This window comes from Mirounga leonina, unplaced genomic scaffold (assembly GCF_011800145.1).
Source record: "Mirounga leonina isolate KUSES-001 unplaced genomic scaffold, KU_Mleo_1.0 Mir_93, whole genome shotgun sequence".
In the NCBI taxonomy this organism is placed as follows: domain Eukaryota; kingdom Metazoa; phylum Chordata; class Mammalia; order Carnivora; family Phocidae; genus Mirounga; species Mirounga leonina.
This window is the reverse complement of record NW_023270854.1, coordinates 55,000,664-55,021,326: the sequence shown is the minus strand read 5'-3', so window position 1 is coordinate 55,021,326 and position 20,663 is coordinate 55,000,664. Positions and strand designations below refer to the sequence as shown.

The window sequence follows — 20,663 nt, the reverse complement described above, 5'->3', positions numbered from 1 at the left end:
CCACTCCTCAGGGAGCCCCCAGAGAAAAGCCATCAATCACTCCCGTCTCCCTGGTTTCCAGCCGCACTCTGTGCTCACCCGGCCTGTGACCGAGCATTTCTATCTCTGGCACACAATCCCGTGTGGAGTCTCCAAACCCAGCAGATCCCTGCGGTGCGCTCCAGTGCTGCTCCTCCTGGGGGAGGAAGGGGAGTCTCCCCTGATCTGCTGCTTTTCAGGTCCTTGCTGGAAAAGCAGTGTCCCGACTGTGCCACGGATCACGGTTTATGGCAACCCTGAGCTGAGAGCCCGCTCCTCAGCTCCATCTCTGCAGCCGGCTTCCCCATTCCAATACCCAGGAGCTCTGCCGCACTCAGGCACCTCTGGTCTTTCTGTTACCCCGAGGGTCCTGAGAGCACACTGTCCCAGCGAGGATTCCACCCCCTGCTTAGTCACTGGAGCGATGTCCCTCAGCAGAGCCGACTTCTAAAAGTTCTGATTTTGTGCTCAGCTGCTCCATCACTTGCCAGAAGTAGCCGACGGCGGCCCCCTCCCCTGCCGTCTATCTTCCCAAATATCACCTCGGATTCACTTCTCCATACGTCCTACCTTCCAGAAAGTGGTCGCTTTTCTGTTCAGAGAGTTGTTGCTATTCTTTTCTTTGATCTCTGGTTGAGTTAGTAGATGTTCAGAATGGTTTGATCCCTATCTAGCTGAATTCCTGGGACCAGACGAAATTTAGGTCCCTACTCCTCCACCATCTTGCTCCTCCTCCATTAAGGCATTTTTTAAAAAGTGAATGTGAGAAGTTACTGCACACAGTAACCTGCAAATAAAAATGTACCTAATCACTACAGCTGCCCCCAGATCCACAACTAAATATGTAGTTGTCTGGTATTGACAGTATTATGCAGTTTGGCTGTGTCCAGAGGGCTGATACATCACACTATATAAATATAGTAAAAGATCAGAATAGCCCCATTTGATAGCAGCTGCATGTAGAAATATTTTAAATAAGTTAACCTTTATTGAGCTATATTTTACAAATGATAAAAGGTTACAAATTTTGTGTTTGGATTTTGATGACTTTTGAGAAACCTATGTCCTGTATAACCACCACCCCAATCAAGATTTGACACCTATCCAATACCACAAAAGGTTCCTTTGTCCTCTCTTGGGGGGAGTTCTTCTCCCCACCCTCTCCCACAGAAACATGGATCTGATTTCTTTGCCTGTTCTCAAACTTCATATAAATCGAACAATATAGTATGTATTCTTTTGTGTCTGCCTTCTTTCTTTGTATGATGTCTGTTTGATTGATGCCATGTTTGTGCATGTATAAACAATCTATCCCTTTTTGTTGGTGACTATTCATCTTATGCCCATACTACGGTTGGTTGCTTGTGAATAGAATTCATCTGTTGTTGGGCATTTAGGTTATTTAGGTTATTTTCAGCTTTTGGCATTTTGAATGAAATTGCAAGGAACATTTGTTTTCACAGCTTTGTATTTTCATCTTTTGAGTGGAATTTCCAGGAGTCACAATTGAGGAACATCTTAAATCTATAATAAAGTAGCAAAACATTTTCTAAAGTGATTTTACAATTTTCCAGCCCCACTGACATTGTATGAATATTCTGGGAACTCCACAGCCTCACCAGTAATTGATGTTGTCAGTCATTTAATTTAAGTTGTACAAGTGGCTGTTGTAGTATATCTCATTTTGGTCTCTTTGATGAATAGTGAAGTTGAGAATTTTTTTATTTACTTATTGACCATTCATGAACCTTTTTCCCCATAGAGCATATTAAATCTTTTGCCCATTATTTATTGGGTTGTCAAGTCTTTTGTCCGATTAATGTATTACAAATGTCCTTGGCTTGGTTTTCCTTTTAATTAATGATGATTTTGAAGAACAGAAGTTTTTTATTATGATGATAATTGAATTTATCAATTTATTCTTTTATGGGTAGTGCTGCTTGTGTGTTAAGAAATCCTTCAGTATCCCAGTATCATGAAGATTTTATCTTCAGTTTTATTCTTGAGTTTGATTGTTTTACCTTTTTGTTTAGGTCTATGGTCCATTTCAAATTATTTTGTATGTGGGAGGTGAGGTAGAAATCAGCTGGTTTGGATTTTTTCACATGTGGATATCCACTTGATCCAGTATCATTTGCTGAAAATACTTCTCTTTCCCCATTGAGTGGCCTTGTCATATCTGTTGAAAAGCAATTGAGTATATATGCGTGGGTCAACTGATATAATCTTTTCTGTTCCAATAATGTATTTGCCTATCCTTAAGCCAAACAACACTGTCTTCCTAACTGTGGCTTTATAGTAATTGTAGAAAACAAATAGAGTGGGTCTTCTAAATTTGTTAATTTTTTTTCAAATTTGCGGTCATTCCATCTGATAATACTTATTACCTTTCATTTAAAATACTTTCTAGAGTATTTCTTGCAGTGTACATCTATAGGTGAATATTTTCTCAGTTTTTGTTTATCTGAAATCCTTTTTGAAGGATATTTTTTGTAAGATATAAAATCTCAGGTTGACAGTTTTTTTCCCTCAGTGCTTTAAAGATGTAATTTCCTTGTCTTCTTCAACTTTTGTCTGCTTTGACTGTTACTCCCGCTCCATTGTCTCCCCTCTCCTTCTGGACTCTAAATACATGTCTGTTAGACCAATTGATCCTATCTTACAAGTACCTGAGGCTCTGTTTATTTTCAAAATTTTTTATTGTATGTGCTTTAATTTCTGTGAACCTGTTTTCATGTTCACTTACCCATTTTTCTGCCATGTCTAATCTGTTATTAACCCAATTCAGAAACTTTGTATTTCAGATATTTTGCTTTTCAGTTCTAGAATTTCCATTTGTTTACATCTTACAGTTTCCATTTCCCTGCTGAGATTTCCTATCTGTTCCTTCATCAAGACCATTTTTCCTTTAGGTCCTTAAACATATTTTAATAGCTACTTAAAAAGGTCTTGTCTACTAATTACAACATCAGGGCCATCACAGGGTCTCTTTTTAAAAAACTGAGTAAGGTTCACCTTCACCTGCTTATTATTTGCATGTCAAATGCATTTTTATTTTATGTTAGACATTATGAATGATGCATTGTTCAGATTTGGGAGAACCTGTCTTCCTTTAAAAAGGGTAGAGTTTGTTCTGTCAGGCAGTTAATACTGATGACTGTTCTTATGCTTGTTGAGGTTTGATTTTAGTCTTTTTTAGGGCCAGAATACTCTAGGACATGGTTCTTATTCCAGAAGTATGGCCTTTTTGGTGTCTCAGTCAAATTCTCAAGGTATTTTTAAGATCTCTGCACTCTGGTCTCTCACTTTCCCAGTGAGTGTGACCTCTGCTATCTTCATTTTACTTGCAGCATCTGTATCAGATGCTCTCTGCTTCACGTCACTGTGTCTCACCTTGTGTATGTACAGTCCAGCCCTTGGCCAAGGTCTTGCAAAAACAAAAAACAGATTTCTGGGGTCCCTTTCCCTGTAGCTCTGTTCTCTCTAGTGTTCGTCCTCCAATTTTCAGCTGCATCACCAGCGCTGAACTGCAATGTGTGTCTCCTCAGCACAGCAAGACTGCTTTGTTTATGTTTCTCCTCCCTGTACTGCTCTCAGGAAATTGTCCACAGGTTGACAGGGCTCATCTAGGTGTACATAGGGATTCCATATCTGTAGTGCCTGTTGGCCAGTGTCTAAAAACAGTCAGTTCCTATGTTTTGTCCAGCTTTATAGCTACTTTGGGGAAGGCCACTCTGTCTCGGCCAGAAGTCTACATCTGGTAGAAATATGCTTTAATATGCTTTTGAAAGTTATTCCTAAGATTATTGGTTCTCAAACTTCTGCTTATATTCGATGCATCTGGAGGACTGGTTTACACACAGATTGTTAGGCCCTGTCTTTTAGAGTATCTGATTCAGTGGGTTGAGTTGGGGCCCAACAATCTGCATTTCAAATGTGTGTCCAGGTGATGCTGATGCTGATGTTCTGGGAACCAAACTTGGAGAACCACTTGTTTAGAAAGATGGATCTTGAGAAGACATGTTGGACTCTATTTGGGATTTACTACACACTATTTTACCTTTTTTTTCTTTTGGTCCTATGTCCTGCATAACAGACTTATGTTTCAGTTGGTTTATTATAATGCATGCAATCTTGCTCTTTTTATTCAAATTATGAGTTTCAAAAAATTGTGGATTTATTTTTTATTGTAAAAGGTATTCTCCATTTGATTGATAGGAACAGAAAATATATAAGAGAGTAAGGTCATGAAATATTATCATTCTTATTTTTTTTTGCCTGTACAAATAATTTGATTCTTTCATCCTGATATGAAACTTATAAAACATAGAGTTTGATAAGTTTCAGCAAAAAGTATGTGATTTTTGTTTCAGAAATCGAGTTTTATTTTAATTATTCTTGGACCTATATGTATATATGTGAGTTATGTGTATGTGTGTTTTGTAGGTAAGATGCAAAACAGTGGATTGCTGGATTGCTGGATTGCTGGACCTGAGCCATATCTCTTCCTCGGGTTTCCTGAAAGCTTACACCATCCTTTACAGCTCTCAAGATAGCTATTAATCTGTCTACCTCAACATATTTTGTCCACTCCTTTGCCTCCATTGTTCCAGTGGCTCCATCTCTCTTTGTTTGTCGGGATTTTGAAATTTATTGCTTTCTTTCACTCTCTCTAAAATCCATGCATTTTCCAATAGTATAAGGCTTGTACTGAGGTCAAACTGGTGACTCTTGTTGGTGATACTGACATGATTTTTGCAATGGCAACCAGGAGAGGAAGTGTCCTCCCACCAGCATTACTGTATTTATTACTTAGTTGGGAAAATGGATTGATATTATCCCTTCAAATTCTAATCAATCTCTGACAGATTTTTTTTTTATTTATTTACCAACTTTCATTCCTCGGAAAAATTGGTACAACAGCTTTTAGTGGTTAGATTAGAAGGCTCTTTGATGGCACATTTTAAATATTGTTTCAGTTGTAATGTATGATTATAATTTCAGTCTCAATTTCAGAGGTCTGTGTTCTAGTATTTTGATATAGGCATAGTGAAATACTAATTACTAAATACTAATTACTCAACAGGTTCATTTCGATGGCTGGGACCACAAATATGACTACTGGATGGATGCAGACAGCCCTGACATTCACCCAATTGGATGGTGTGATATAACAGGGCATCCACTGGAAATCCCATATCGTGAGTATTTTGCTCTTTGTTGTTGATTTTTAAATACTCAGCCTGAATTCCTACCTGAATGCAGTTTTTTTTATGTCATTGTAAGTATTTTAAAGCTAAGTATCTGATAGGTGAATTGGTTAATCAGTGCTATAGCTACACTGAAATCTAATTATTCAGTTAAACTTCAAAGGGCATGCTTTATGTAAAAGAAAGGTTATAATAATCATTAAAGAATTATTTTGATAGTGTTGTCTAGAAAAATCTTTATTTTCTACATTTCAGTTTGGGAAACTTAACCTGCTCTAAATCCATCTACTTTGCACCATTGATTTTCGCTGAAGTGCATTTTGTTTTTTTTAAACATTCCATCTTAATTTTGTTTTATAGATTTCAAAAAGTTTTAGAAGACACAAATATTTTAAATTTTAGCAGTTAAAAAAACTTCAGTTGAAAAAAAGTCTTCTGTTGGTATCTTCATTTTTTTCTTCCTTTCTAGCTACTTAAAGTTAAGGAGGAAATTAACCACTCTAAATTTTAATGAGCCTTAAACTAAAATATCTTATTCTTTTGTTTGAAGGATTTCTTCGATCAGATTAGGTTGACATGACTAATAGCTGGTTCCAGACACATGTGCAGGCACTGCATTCTTTTGTGTGTTTTGTTCCCTCACTGCCTCTGTGGCTTTCCTGTTGGCTTCTTGGCATGAAGCTGGCACATTATGCTGTTAATGAGGTTGTCTTCCATTGAGCCAGCCCAATGATGCTTGAAGCTCAGCTCTAAAAGGATGAACTGCATCTTTGAAGTAATTCCTTGACTTCTTATAGAAGTGAGAAGAGGTCCTGACTTAATAACTCAACAGACGTTTCTACCTTGTGTTAGGTGCATCAAAAACGACAAAAATCAATAAGATACAGGTCCTTATGTAACGCAGAGTGCATTAGCAAGCATGGTGTCTGTATATACAGAATGTAAAACCAGAAACCGTGGTCAACCCTGTGTTGGAGGGATGGTGTTAGTCTTTGTGCTTTTTTCCTGATTCCACTTTTTACTCTGCCTGATTTCACAGCCCAATTTGTCAGAGAGATGTTTCTCATTTTATGTTAACCACCCCTCTTCCCCCATTGACATACACACATACATCCTCATCACAGTAACATTCTCAAGTAGGAATGGTCACAGTGGAGGTGGGGACGGTCAGCATTTCAGGGACAGGAACAGCTCTCTTCATTCCGTCTCACCCATTGTCTGCTCTTTTGTGAAGCTGCCTATCCGGCTTCTTGAACTGAATGTCTCAGAAACATTCCAAAGTCTGTGGATCAAGCTGAACTTCATCCCAAGCCAAAAAACTTGTCTTTCTACTGTGGTTCCTACTTGCTTTCAAAGTTCCTACTTCTTAAGCCGAGTCATTCTGGACTTTGCTCCCTTCTTATCCCTTCCTCATCCCACACGTATAATCAGTGACCAGGTCTTACTGATTTTCTTACTTAATTTCTCCAAAATCTATCTCTGACCCCTGCCTGCTCCCTCCCAGTGCCATTGCATTTGATCTTTCATCATAGTTATGCAGTCTGCTAGTTAGTTAGTTACACAGATCCTCCTGATAAGCCTAAGATAGATGTCAAAATTCAACCCCTAGAGGAAATATAGCCTGCTTGTTAAAAGTGTGGAATCTGAAGTCAGAATGCTTGCATTTGAATCTCAGTTTTTAAAAAAATTTTTTTATTGTTATGTTAATCCCCATACATTACATCATTAGTTTTACATGTAGTGTTCCATGGTTCATTGTTTCTGCATAACACCCAGTGCTCCATGCAGAACGTGCCCTCTTTAATACTCATCACCAGGCTAACCCATGCTCCCACCACCCTCCCCTCTAGAACCCTCAGTATGTTTTTCAGAGTACATCGTCTCTTATGATTCGTCTACCCCTCTGATTCCCCCCCTTCATTCTTCCCCTCCTACTATCTTCTTTTTTTTTTCTTAACATATATTGCATTATTTGTTTCATAGGTACAGATCTGACATTCAACAGTCTTGCACAATTCACAGCGCTTACCAGAGCACATACCCTCCCCAGTGTCCATCACCCAGTCACCCCATCCTTCCCAACCCACCCCCCACTCTAGCAACCCTCAGTTTGTTTCCTGAGATTAAGAATTCCTCATATCAGTGAGGTCATATGATACATGTCTTTCTCTGTTTGACTTACTTCGCTCAGCATAACACCCTCCAGTTCCATCCACGTCGTTGCAAATGGCAAGATCTCATTCCTTTTGATGGCTGCATAATATTCCATTGTATATATATACCACTTCTTCTTTATCCATTCATCTGTCGATGGACATCTTGGCTCTTTCCACAGTTTGGCTATTGTGGACATTCATTCTTTAACATCGGGGTGCACGTACCCTTTCTAATCCCTACTTTTGTATCTTTGGGGTAAATACCCAGTAGTGCAGTTGCTGGATCGTATGGTAGCTCTATTTTCAACTTTTTGAGGAACCTCCATACTGTTTTCCAGAGTGGCTGCACCAGCTTGCATTCCCACCAACAGTGTAGGAGGGTTCCCCTTTCTCCGCATCCCCGCCAACATCTGTTGTTTCCTGATTTGTTAATTTTAGCCATTCTGACCGGTGTGAGGTGGTATCTCATTGAGGTTTTGATTTGGATTTCCCTGATGCCAAGCGATGTTGAGCACTTTTTCATGTGTCTGTTGGCCATTTGGATGTCTTCTTTGGAAAAATATCTGTTCATGTCTTCTGCCCATTTCTTGATTGGATTCTTTATTCTTTGGGTGTTGAGTTTGATAAGTTCTTTATAGATTTTGGATACTAGCCCTTTATCTGATATGTCATTTGCAAATATCTTCTCCCATTCTGTCGGTTGTCTTTAGGTTTTGTTGACTGTTTCTTTTGTGTGCAAAACCTTTTTATCTTGATGAAGTCCCAATAGTTCATTTTTGCTCTTGCTTCCCTTGCCTTTGGCGATGTTTCTAGGAAGAAGTAGCTGGGGCTGAGGTCGAAGAGGTTGCTGCCTGTGTTCTCCTTTAGGATTTTGATGGACTCCTGTCTCACATTGTGGTCTCTCAACCATTTGGAGTCTATTTTTGTGTGTGGTGTAAGGAAATGGTCCAGTTTCATTCTTCTGCATGTGGCTATCCAGTTTTCCCAACACCATTTGTTGAAGAGACTGTCATTTTTCCATTGGACATTCTTCTTTCCTGCTTTGTCAAAGATTAGTTGACCATAGACTTGAGGGTCCATTTCTGGGCTCCCTATTCTGTTCCATTGTGTCTGTTTTTGTGCCAGTACCATACTGTCTTGATGATGACAGCTTTGTAATAGAGGTGGAAGTCCGGAATTGTGATGCCGCCAGCTTTGCTTTTCTTTTTCAACATTCCTCTGGCTATTCAGGGTCTTTTCTGGTTCCATACAAACTTTAGGATTATTTGTTCCATTTCTTTGAAAAAAGTGGATGGTATTTTGATGGGGATTGCATTGAATGTGTAGATTGCTCTAGGTAGCATTGACATCTTCACAATATTTATTCTTCCAATCCATGAGCATGGACTGTTTTTCCATTTCTTTGTGTCTTCTTCAATCTCTTTCATGAGTATTTTATAGTTTTCTGAGTACAGATTCTTTGCCTCTTTGGTTAGATTTCTTCCTAGGTATCCTATGGTTTTGGGTGCAATTGTAAATGGGATCGACTCCTTAATTTCTCTTTCTTCTGTCTTGTTGTTGGTGTATAGGAATGCCACTGATTTCTGTGCATTGATTTTATATCCTGCGACTTTGCTGAATTCCTGTATGACTTCTAGCAGTTTTGGGGTGGAGTCTTTGGGGTTTTCCACATAAAGTATCATATCATGTGCAAAGAGTGAGGGTTTGACTTCTTCTTTGCCGATATGGATGCCTTTGATTTCTTTTTGTTGTCTGATTGCTGTGGCTAGGACTTCCAATACTATGTTGAATAGCGGTGGTGATAGAGGACATCCCTGCTGCGTTCCTGACCTTAGGGGGGAAGCTCTCAGTTTTTCCCCATTGAGAATGATACTCGCTGTAGGTTTTTCATAGATGGCTTTCATGATATTGAGGTATGTACCCCCAGCCGTACACTCTGAAAAGTTTTCATCAAGAAAGAGTGCTGTACTTTGTCAAATGCTTTTTCTGCATCTATTGAGAGTATCATATGGTTCTTGTTCTTTCTTTTATTAATATATTGTATCACATTGATTGATTTGCGGATGTTGAACCAACCTTGCAGCCCAGGGATAAATCCCACTTGGTCGTGGTGTATAATCCTTTTAATGTACTGTTGGATCCTATTGGCTAGTATTTTGGTGAGAATTTTTGCATCCGTCTTCATCAAGGATATTGGTCTGTAATTCTCCTTTTTGATGGGGTCTTTGTCTGGTTTGGGGATCAAGGTAATGGTGGTCTCATAAAACGAGTTTGGAAGTTTTCCTTCCATTTCTGTTTTTTTGGAACAGTTTCAGAAGGATAGGTATTAGTTCTTCTTTAAATGTTTGGTAGAATTCCCCTGGAAAGCCATCTGGCCCTGGGCTCTTGTTTGTTGGGAGATTTTTGATGACTGCTTCAATTTCCTTAGTGGTTATAGGTCTGTTCAGGTTTTCTATTTCTTCCTGGTTCAGTTTTGGTAGTTGATACCTCTCTAGGAATGCATCCATTTCTTTCAGATTATCTAATTTGTTGGCATATAGTTGCTCATAATATGTTCTTCGTGTTTGCAAATTCCTTTAGTTTTTGTTTGTCCTGGAAGCTTTTTATCTCTCCTTCTATTTTCAATGACAGCCTAGCTGGGTATAGTATTCTTGGCTGCATATTTTTCTCATTTAGTGCTCTGAATATATCCAGTCCTTTCTGGCCTGGTAGGTCCTGTGGATAGGTGTTTTGCCAATCTAATGTTTCTACCATTGTAGGTTACAGACCTCTTGTCTCGAGCTGCTTTCAGGATTTTCTCTTTGTCTCTGAGACTTGTGAGTTTTACTATTAGATGTTGGGATGTTAACCTACTTTTATTGATTTTGGGGGGGTTCTCTGTGCCTCCTGGATTTTGATGCCTGTTTCGTTCCCCGAATTACGGAAGTTCTCTGCTATAATTTGCTCCAATATACCTTCTGCCCCCTCTCTCTTTCTTCTTCTTCTGGGATCCCAATTATTCTAATGTTGTTTCATCTTATGGTATCGCTTATCTCTCGAATTCTGCCCTCGTGATCCAGTAGTTGTTTATCTCTGTTTTTCTCAGCTTCTTTATTTACATCATTTGGTCTTCTATATCACTAATTCTCTGTTCTGTCTCATTTATCCTAGTAGTTAGAGCCTCCATTTTTGTTTGCATCTCATTAATAACCTTTTTGTTTTCGACTTGGTTAGATTTTAGTTCTTTTATTTCTCCAGAAAGGGTTTCTCTAATAACTTCCATGCTTTTTTCAAACCCAGCTAGTATCTTCAAAATCATTTTTTGAACTCTAGTTCTGACATCTTACTAATGTCTGTATTGATTAGGTCCCTGGTAGTTGGTACTGCCTCTTGTTCTTTTTGTTGAGGTGATTTTTTCCGTCCCCAGAAAATATACACTAAACAATCAGAAAAGACCTGAAACCTGGGGAAAAGAAAGGTAAAGAAAAAAAAAAAAGAAAAAGAAAAAGATAAAAACAAACAAAACCAAAACAAAAGAAAAAAAACAGAATATGATCAAATATGATCAGACTTGTGCACTAGATTTTGGGTGTATTTTGTTCTGTTAGAAGAAAGTGCCTCCCAAAATTTTAAAGAAAGAAAAACTTATATATGTACAAAAATAAGGGTTAGTAAATGAAGGGATGGAATATGATTGTAAAGATGAAAAGTATAAAAGCTTTTATAAAAGGAATTGATAAGAAATTGGTTGATAAAAGAAAGAAGAGGATTTAAAAAAAAAGTGAGAGAAAGTGATCAGGCAGTAGACTAGAACAGAGCCATACACTAGAGATTTACGTTATATTTTGATCTGTTAGAACTAGAAACTATCTCAAAATTTTAGAGAGAGAACAACTTATGTATATATATATACCAAAAATAAGGGTAACTGCTATCAAGGGATAGAATATGACTCTACAAATGAAAATTAAAAAAGATTTTTTAAAAAAGGGATTGATAAGATGTTGTTTGAAAAAGGGGAAAAGAAAAATAAAAAAAAAAGACAGTTTAAAACAAATTAAGTTTGAAAGACTAAAGAATCATGGGAAAAAAGCCATGATTTCTATGTGCTGTATTCCCCTAGCCCTGGATTTCTGCCGTTCTCATTGATTGGTAAACTTGGTCTTGGCTGGCTGTTCTTGTTGATCTTCTGGAGGAGGGGCCTATTGTCATGGTTCCCAAATGTCTTTGCTGGAGGCAGAATTGCCCCGCCCTTGCTGGTCTGGGCTAAGTAATCTGCTAGGATTTGTTCTCGGGAGATTTTGTTCCCAGCAATCTTTCCGTACAGCTTTGGAGAATATGAGTGAAAATGGCGGCCTCCCAATCTCCGCCCCGGAGGAGCTGAGAACTCGGGGTCCCTCTCCTCAGTGTGCACCCAGAGAAAAGCAGTCAGTCGCTCCCATCTCCCTGGTCTCCGGCCGCACTCCATGCTCACCCGGACTGTGACAGAGCATTTCTATCTCTGGCACCTGACCCCGTGTGGAGTCTCCAAACCCAGCAGATCCCTACGGTGCAAACTGGTGCTGCTCCTCCCGGCAGAGAAAGGGGAGTCTCCCTGGATCTGGTGCTTGTTGGTTCCCTGCTGGAAGAGCAGTGGCCCGACTTTGCCACAGATCATGGTTTATGGCAGCCGCTAGCTGATAGCCTGGCCTCGGCTCCGTCTCTGCAGCCGGCTTCCCTGCTGCAATACCTGTGTGCTCTACCACACTCGGGCACCCCCAGTCCTTCTGTGATCCCAAGGGTCCTGAGACCACACTATCCTGCAAGGTTTCCAATCCCCGCTTAGCCACTGGAGCGACGTCCCTCAGTGGAGCCGACTTCCAAAAGTTCCAATTTTGTGCTCAGCTGCTCTATCACTTGCCAGGAGCGGCCAACAGAGGCCCCTCCCCCGCCATCTCTCCTCCCGAATATCGCCTCGGATCACTTCTCCGCCATGTCCTACCTTCCAGAAGGTGGCCGCTTTTCCGTTCAGAGAGTTGTTGCTATTCTTTTCTTCAGTCTCCTGTTGAGTTTGTAGGTGTTCAGAATGGTTTGATCCCTATCCAGCTGAATTTCTGGGACCAGATGAAATCCAGGTCTCCTACTCCTCTGCCATCTTGCTCCTCCCCCAGTAGGTTGTCTTTTCATTTTCCTGATGATTTCTTTCCCCATGCAAAAGCTTTTTAGTTAGGTATAATCTCATTTGTTTATTTTTGATTTGGTTGCCGTTTTCTGACGGTACAAATTGAAAAAAAATATTGCTAAGCCCATGTTTAAGAGTTTACTCCCTATGTATTTTTTGGTTTTTATGATTTCAGGTCTTACATTTAGGTCAAATGTATAGTTTCCACCCCCTTATAATTGATTTCTGGTGTTTGCAAAAAATGCTTCTTATGATTTCAGTCCTCTTACATTTATTGAGACTTGTTTTGTGACCTAACGTGATCTAATTTAGAAAATGTTCCATCTGCACTTAAAAAGACTGTATATTCTGCTGGTTTGGGATGGAATGTTCTGAATATATCTCTTAGGTCTATCTTGTCTAATGTGTTGTTCAAAGCCACTGTTTCCATATTGATTTATACGTCTGGATGATCTGCCCATTGATATAAGTAGGGTGTTAAAGTTTCCTACTATTATTGTATTACTGTCAATTTCTTCCTTTATCTGTTAGCATTTGCTTTATATATATTTAGGTGATTCTATGATGGGTGCATACATATTTATAATTGTCATATCCTTTTGTTGGTTTGAACTCACTATTGTGTAATGTGTTTTTTGTCTCTTGTCATAATTTTTAACGTCTATTTTCTCTGATATATGACAGGGGTATTGCTACCCCTGCTTTCTTTTCATTTCCATTTGTATTTAATATATTTTTCCATCCCTTCACTTTCAGTCTGTATGGGTTTTAGGTCTGAAGTAAGTCTCTTATAGGCAGCATATAGATGGCTCTTGTTTTGTTTTGTTTTGTCCATTCCGCTACCCTTTGTCTTTTATTTGGGCATTTAGTCAATTTTACACTTAAAGTAATTATTGATAGGTATGTACTTATTGCTATTTCATTAATTGTTTTTTGGTTGTTTTCATAGTTCTTCTCTGTTCTTTTTTCTCTTGCTCTTTTCCTTTGTGGTCTGATGACTTGTTTAGTGTTATATTTGGACTTTTTTTCTCTTTATTTTTTTGTGTATGTATTATAGGTTTTTGTTATGTAGTTACCATGAGGTTCGTATATAACACCCTATGTATACAATGGTCTATTTTAAGTTGATGGTCACTTAAGTTTGAACACATTCTACTGATTACTTCCCCCACTTATGTTTTGTGTTTCTGACATACTTTATTTTGCGTATCCCTTAACTAATTGTAGATATAGTTTATTTTACTACTTTTGTCTTTTAACCTCCATAGTAGCTTTATTAGTGTTTGATCAATTACCTTTACTGTGTTTGCATTTACCAGTACGAATTTTTCTTTCACAGTTTTCTTCTACTTATGGCCTCTTCTTTTCTGCTTGAAAAAGTCCTTTTAAACATTTCTTGTAAGGAGGTTTAGTGGTGATGAACTTCTTTAACTTTTGTTTGGGTAACCCTTTGTCTGTCCTTCAATTCTGAATGATAACCTTGCTAGGTAGAGTATTCTTGGTTGTAGGTTTTTTCCTTTCAGTTTAACTACATTCCGCCACTCTCTTCTGGCCTGCAAAGTTTCTGCTGAAAAATCACCTGATAGTCTATGGGTGTTCTCTTGTATGCAATTAATTAATTTCTCTTGCTGCCTTTAAGATCGTCTCTTTAATTTTAATTTTTTTTTTCACTTTAATTATTATGTGTCTTGGTGTGGACCTCCTTGGGTTCCTCTTGTTTGGGGTTCTTTGTGACTCTTGGATCTGGGGGTCTGTTTCCTTTCCCAGGTTAGGGAAGATTTCAGCTATTACTACTTCAAGTAAGTTTTCTACTTCCTTTTCTCTCTCTTCTCCTTTTAGGACCCCCATAATGTGAATGTTAGTTTGTTGTTACAGGGGTCCCTTAAGCTGTTATTATTTTTTTAAATTCTTTTTCTTTTTTCTGTTCAGCTTCAGTGAATCCCACTACCCTCTCTTCCCAATTGCTGATCCATTCTTCTGCATCCTCTAATCTGATGTTGATTCTCTCTAGTGTAATTTTCATTTCAGTTATTGTATTCTTCAGCTGTAATTAGTTCTTTTTCTATTTTCTATTTCTTTTTTGAAATTCTAATTGTATTCATCCACATTTTTCAAGTGGGGTATCTTTATGACCATGACTTTGGACTCTTTATCAGGTAGATTCCTTATCTCTGTTTCATTTGGTTCTTTTTTTGAGGTTTTGTCTTGTTCTTTCACTTGGGACATATTTCTCTGTCTCCTCATTTTGCCTGCCTATCTGTGCTTATTTCTATGTATTAGGTAAGTCACCTATGTCTCTCAGTCTTAAAGGAGTGACCATATGTAGAAGGTATCCTGTGGGGCCCTGAAACACAATGCCCCCTTCTCACCAGAATCAGGTAGTCCACGGGTGTCCCCTATGGGTCACATGTGCCTCCTCTTGTGTCTGGACTGTGACTGTTGCAGGTACACTGGCAGACAGGGCTCTCATCCCCCCAACCAAGGGAGAGAGCCATTTTGGGGGGTATCAGTCCAGGCTGAGACTGCTCACCAGTTGTGGCTAGGCTGGAGCTGCTTTGGGAGAGCACCTCTGATTTCCTGGTTTAGGTTTTGGTTCTGCAATACCTGCTTCTGGGAGTTGCTTTCAGTGGGTGCCAGTCCCAGTTAAGGCCACCTGCTGGGTGTAGTGGGGGTGGGAGCTACTTTGGGGGAGTGCCAAACCCAGTTAAGGCTGCCTGCCAATGTGGCAGGGTGGGAGCTGGTTTGGAGTGGCACCTGCGGGGGGCGGGCATGTTGGTCAGGGCAGCCCTGCAGGGGAACACCAGGGCATGATGAGTAGTGCTAGCAAGGTCAATGGACAATGTCAGAAATAGCACCTGCCGGCTGTCAATCACTGTGGTAGAAGGAGAGTAAGAAAAATGGTGCCCCCTCTGTGCTTCTGTCCCTGGAGAAAGTGCCTACAGTTCTCTGCCCCTGTGGCACATGTCCTAAAATTAGTCAGTAACTCTCCATGTATGGTTCAGGTGCTTCTTAAACTGTTGCCTCTGTGCTGGGTCTCAGAGTGAGTACGCTGTGCACATGGACTTTAAGAGTAGAGTCTTGGTTTCCTACAGGTCTCTGGCTCTCCTAGAGTTAATTAAGCCTTGCTGATTTGCAAAGCTAGACATTATGGGAGCTCATCTTCCTGGTGTAGGGTCCTCAGGGCAAGGGTGCCTGATGTAGGGCTTGAACCTCTTTCTCCTCAGAGATGATCTTTGTGTTTGTGATATCCTTCTTGCTTGTGCGTTGTTGTGCTGGGAGTGTGGGTCCTGACTGGACTACTTCTTTGCCCCTCCCAACTATCTTTATGTGGCTTTTAAAAAATATCTTTAGTTGTGTGGTGCACCTGGGTGGCTCAGTTGGTTAAGTGTCTTCCTTCAGCTCAGGTCATCATCTTAGGGTCCTGGGATTGAGCCCAGATTCAGGCTTCCTGTTCAGCGTGGAGTCTGCTTCTTCTTCTTTCTCCCTCCCCCAATTTGTGCTCTCTCTCTCTCAAATAAGTAAATAAAATCTTAGAAAATATATCTTTAGTTGTCAATTTTTCTTAAGTTTGACTTTTATATTTCTTAGCAATAGTACAAAATTCCCATTTTGTGTATTTGCACTTAGGTAATTGGAATCACTATAATTTGGGAGAATTGGCTGCCTTCAGTTGGTCCTGATATCCTTTTACTGCTGTGCTTATTTTTCTGCTATAAATTTTTGGATAAATCTTTATTAATATGGTTTATTATATGTTGCTTGGTTGACACTATGGTTTAGAATTATTTATATCTGGACCATTAGTGTTATTAATTTTTAAATACCTACACTTTAAAACATGGTTATAATATGGATCAATATATATCATCCATGCCTCTATTGTTAAAGAGAAAATATTCTCACACACATACACACACCCCCACACACAATCCTACTCTAAAACTTATTCTGTTATTTCTTTATTTATCACTGAATTTTTTTCCCCACTAGAAACTAGAAACAAATGGTTGTTCTAGGTATCCAACAAAACAAAGTGTGAGGGTGTAGCATTGATGGTTGCAACAGCTTCATGACTATCTTTTCTGATTTCTTTCCTGTAATTGTGTAAAACCCAAATCTAAACTTATCTCCATTCTTTTTTTATTGAAGTAAAGTTGACATTATGTTTCTACATTCTTTTTTTTTTAAACTGAATTTGATGAACATATAGTGTAGTATTAGTTTTAGAGGTAGAGTTTAGTGATTCATCAGTTGCATATAACACCCAGTGCTTATTCTCTTAGAGCTCTTCGTTGGCATCCAGTGTCTTCCAGACTCCTTTGCATGTGCACAAGGCACTTCACAATCTGTGCTTTGCTCACTGCCATACCTCCCCTTCCAAAAGCAGAATTACTTCATTTATACTGAATGGAATTACTCAGAGTGCCTTGAACGTGGCCTCATAAGATTTTGAAGCCAAGACATCACCTTTCTATGCATTCCTCCATGTCTTAGCTTTCTTTACAGAAAAATCAGCCCCTCAGTTGGTGTCAAATGCCTGTGTGGTGAGAAGCTGGCAGGAGCACTTTCCACAGTATGAATTACATGCAATATCTTGGCTCTTATCCTGTCTTTTATGGATTGTATTGGTACAATCAACCACATCACATTAACTTTTATTGCTGAGTGCTACATTAAGTCAAAAGGTTGATCTTATTTACTCATATAATTCAAACTAAACTTGTAATGTCCAGGATCTTTGAAAATCAGATCAAAGTAATTATATCTTGTATGTAGATCTATAAAACCACACACAGCATTTTCTCATATATGAGCAAATGAAGTCTCTTACCAACATTAATTTGCAAGTATTTTTAAGCTATTTTCAGATATTTTAACTCTCATATTTTTTATACTCTTTTGGTTTACTTTGGTTATATAACAAAAGTGACTCAACAATTGCCTTCAGTACTTTATTATATATGATATAATAGATTTATAAATCAAACATTGCAAAGAATCCTAAAAATTTAGAGTTTGGAAAAAAATCGTAGAAATCTCTACCATTTTATGGAGGCAGAACCTGACTTGAATTTTATCTATTTTCTCGATTTGCTCTAGTGAAATTTTACAAAAAGTTTCACCGTAGGTTGTGTACTAGTGGTATTCTGTGAAAGTAAGAGCAATTAAAAGAAAATATGAGGAAGACAGTTTTTTAACCTATTATTCTCATCTGTTTATCATTAATGATGATTTTTCCCTTGACTCTTTTCCAACATATTTGTAGCTCAGTATTGTAATAAATGCTTTGGAAACAAAGGAAGAAAAAATACATATAATATAAATTTTTTCTCTCTTCCATGGGCTTCCAGTTTATGTTTGAGGGAGCTGTAGTTTACAAATGTATGAAATAGAATAAAATCATATAGCTGCCTATGAATGAGTAAAAACAAAATGTACATTGCTATGTTTCTAATTGTGGTTTTAAAGACAGAGCAGAGTGACAGAGCAGTCCAGCCAGGCCTTTTAGAATGGTGTTGGCCTAGGCTCAGAAGAGAACAGAGGACCTGAACCAGTGGAGGGAGCATGGTGGCCTCTTTAGAGATGGAAATGGCACAAGCACGAGTAAAATTAGAATTTGTTGGCTATCATAGAAATTTTATTAGAATTTATTAAAATTTTATGTTTTTCTAAATGAGTGATAGTCACTTTAGTTCGTTTCTGTTTTTCTCTTCTTTTTTTCTTTTTTTTGAGAGAGAGGGTGTAGGGTAGGGGAGAAGGAGAGAGAGAATCCCAAGCAGACTCCCTGCTCAGCATGGGCCCCGATGCAGGGCTTGATCTCACAACCCTGAGATCATGACCTAAGCCAAAATTCTGATGTGTGGGTTTTTTTCCCCACACCAAGCAATTTTCCAACTCTGGCTGGGTGTCCTACAATTCAACTCAATTCTGACAATGTTTACCTAGAGATAGCGTAAGGTTCCACAGAGTCAGGGCTCAGTTCTACAAGACTGCATCCCCAACTTCAGATGCCAGTCATTCAGTCCAGGTTGTCACCTGTGCTTCTGGCCATAGGTCATAGGTTCCAATGACCCACTCCTTGGGTTCAGTTAATTTGCTAGAGCCTCTCACAGAAATCAGAAAAACATTTTACTTACTAGATTGTGTGTTTATTATAAAAGGATATAATTCAGGAATGGAAGCCAGAAATGCAAGAGATGCAAAGGGCAAGGGGCACAGAGCTTCCATGTTGTCTTCCTGACTAGACACCGTCCCTGTATCTCCATGTGTTTCCCAGTCTGATGGCTTTCTGAACTTCGTCTTTTTGGGGTTTTATGGAGGCTTTGTTACATAGGCATGGTTGATTAAATCATTGGCCTTTGATGATTGAACTCAATCTTCAACCCCTCTCCCCTCTCCAGTCGGACCCAAAAGTTCCAACCCTTTAATCACTGGTTGGCTCCACTGGCAACCAGCCTCCAGCCTTCTGTGCTTTCCAAAACTCACATCATTAGCATAACAAAAGGCACCTTTATTGCTCTCATCACAGGCAATTCCAAGGGTTTTAGGAGCTCTGTGCCAAGACATGGGGGAAGACTAAGTATATGTTTCTTATTATAAATCACAATATCACAATCGTAAATATACCACCAGTGAAATAAAAGTGTTCTTACTGAGTCATTCACTAGCTTTGTGGTTGTCAAACCAAATGGTTATAAACCAGTTCTCACCTGAGCCTCTCTATTAAGCACAATTTGCCATTCCTCTATCCCTGATTTAGCAATGGTACTTTCTTCATCTCTCTTTCAACCTCTCTTTTTAGTCTACACTTACTGCTTCTTGCCTCTGGGTAGGTTCTGCATTCCTCGTGCCTAGTGCTTATCTGCTGGCATTTGGGCAGCAGACGAAGTCCTTTGCAGTCAAGGGTCATCTCTCTCAAACTGCATGATGTCCCCAGGGAGATGAATTATCTCCATCCCCACCATCCTACAGTATTTCATCCTGTCTTCTGTTGGGTTAGTAACATGTTTCTTGCCCTCGCAAGCCCAGAACCTTCCAGTGGCTTCTCATCTCACACAGAGTGCATTCTGTTCCAGAGTGTTTACTCCCTCCAACGTGGAGGCCCTCCAAAGTCTGGCCTGATGGCCCCCAGCAGGGACTGTCACCCTTGTCTTTGCTGCTCTGGCCTTTGCTGTCTCTTTGGTACACCGGCCTTATCACCAGTCTGGCCTCTGCTGTCCCTTGGACTGCCACATGCTCCTGGGCTTGCTCAACTGTCCCCTCCTAGAGATGGCCTCTTTACCCAGGCTGTCCACAGACAACAGCCCTGCCATTCTCTGGCTCCTCAGATGCCTCTGTGCTTCTTGAGGGCAGATCTCACAGGCCAACATGGTACAACATGTGGATGTGTTTCTGTCTTCACCCCTCCTCCGTTACTAGAGTACCTCTCCCATGGTGGCAGGGACATAATGCTGCTATTGGGCCTCCGTGGCACAGGCTGTACCAGCTCCACAGAATAATGCAGACTTAGAGCTCAAGAGATGGTCACTGAATGAATGAATGAGTGAATGGATGGCTTCCCTTTTAGACCACAAGATCCCCTAAGCAAGGTCTTTGTATTATTTACCTTTGCTCCTTGGAATGTTCACAGCTCTTGTGGGTGGTATATGCACGTCGGAAATACTTGTAGGGGCACCTGGGTGGCTCAGTTGGTTAAATGCCTGCCTTCCACTCAGGTCATGATCTCAGGGTCTGGGGATCGAGTCCCGCATTGGGTTCCCTGCTCAGTGGTGAGTCTGCTTCTCCCTCTCCTTCTGTGATCTCTCTCACTCTCACTCTCTCACGAATAACTATAAATTTAAAAATCTTAAAAAAAAAAAAAAAAGAAAATACTTGTAGAAGAGTCCAGAATGTAATGAGACAGTCAGCTAACAGAGCAGGTTGTCGACACAGGCCGTGGCCCTGTCTCCTCCCCCGCCCCCTGGACTACATGCTCCTTCATGCCCTGTGCTGGGATGACTCAACCTGTGTCCTCCGTGTGGGCTGGGCCCTTGGGGAATATTTGTCCCATTTGCTTGTTGTTTGCCTCACTTTGTACATTGTGTAAACATAATCCTTCTGTACCTACTTCACCCTCCCTGCCCCTTCAGCTCTTGTTCT

General features: G+C 39.7%; 1 protein-coding gene across 1 annotated transcript in view; it reads left to right on the top strand.

Annotated features, from left to right (window-relative positions):
- Nucleotides 1-20,663, top strand: part of L3MBTL4 (L3MBTL histone methyl-lysine binding protein 4) — a 397,494-nt gene that overhangs the window by 188,058 nt on the left and 188,773 nt on the right. The window contains exon 12 of the mRNA XM_034995942.1: nucleotides 5,105-5,219. Within this exon, the coding sequence (XP_034851833.1) occupies nucleotides 5,105-5,219 (115 nt within the window). The remainder of the gene's footprint in view (nucleotides 1-5,104; nucleotides 5,220-20,663) is intronic.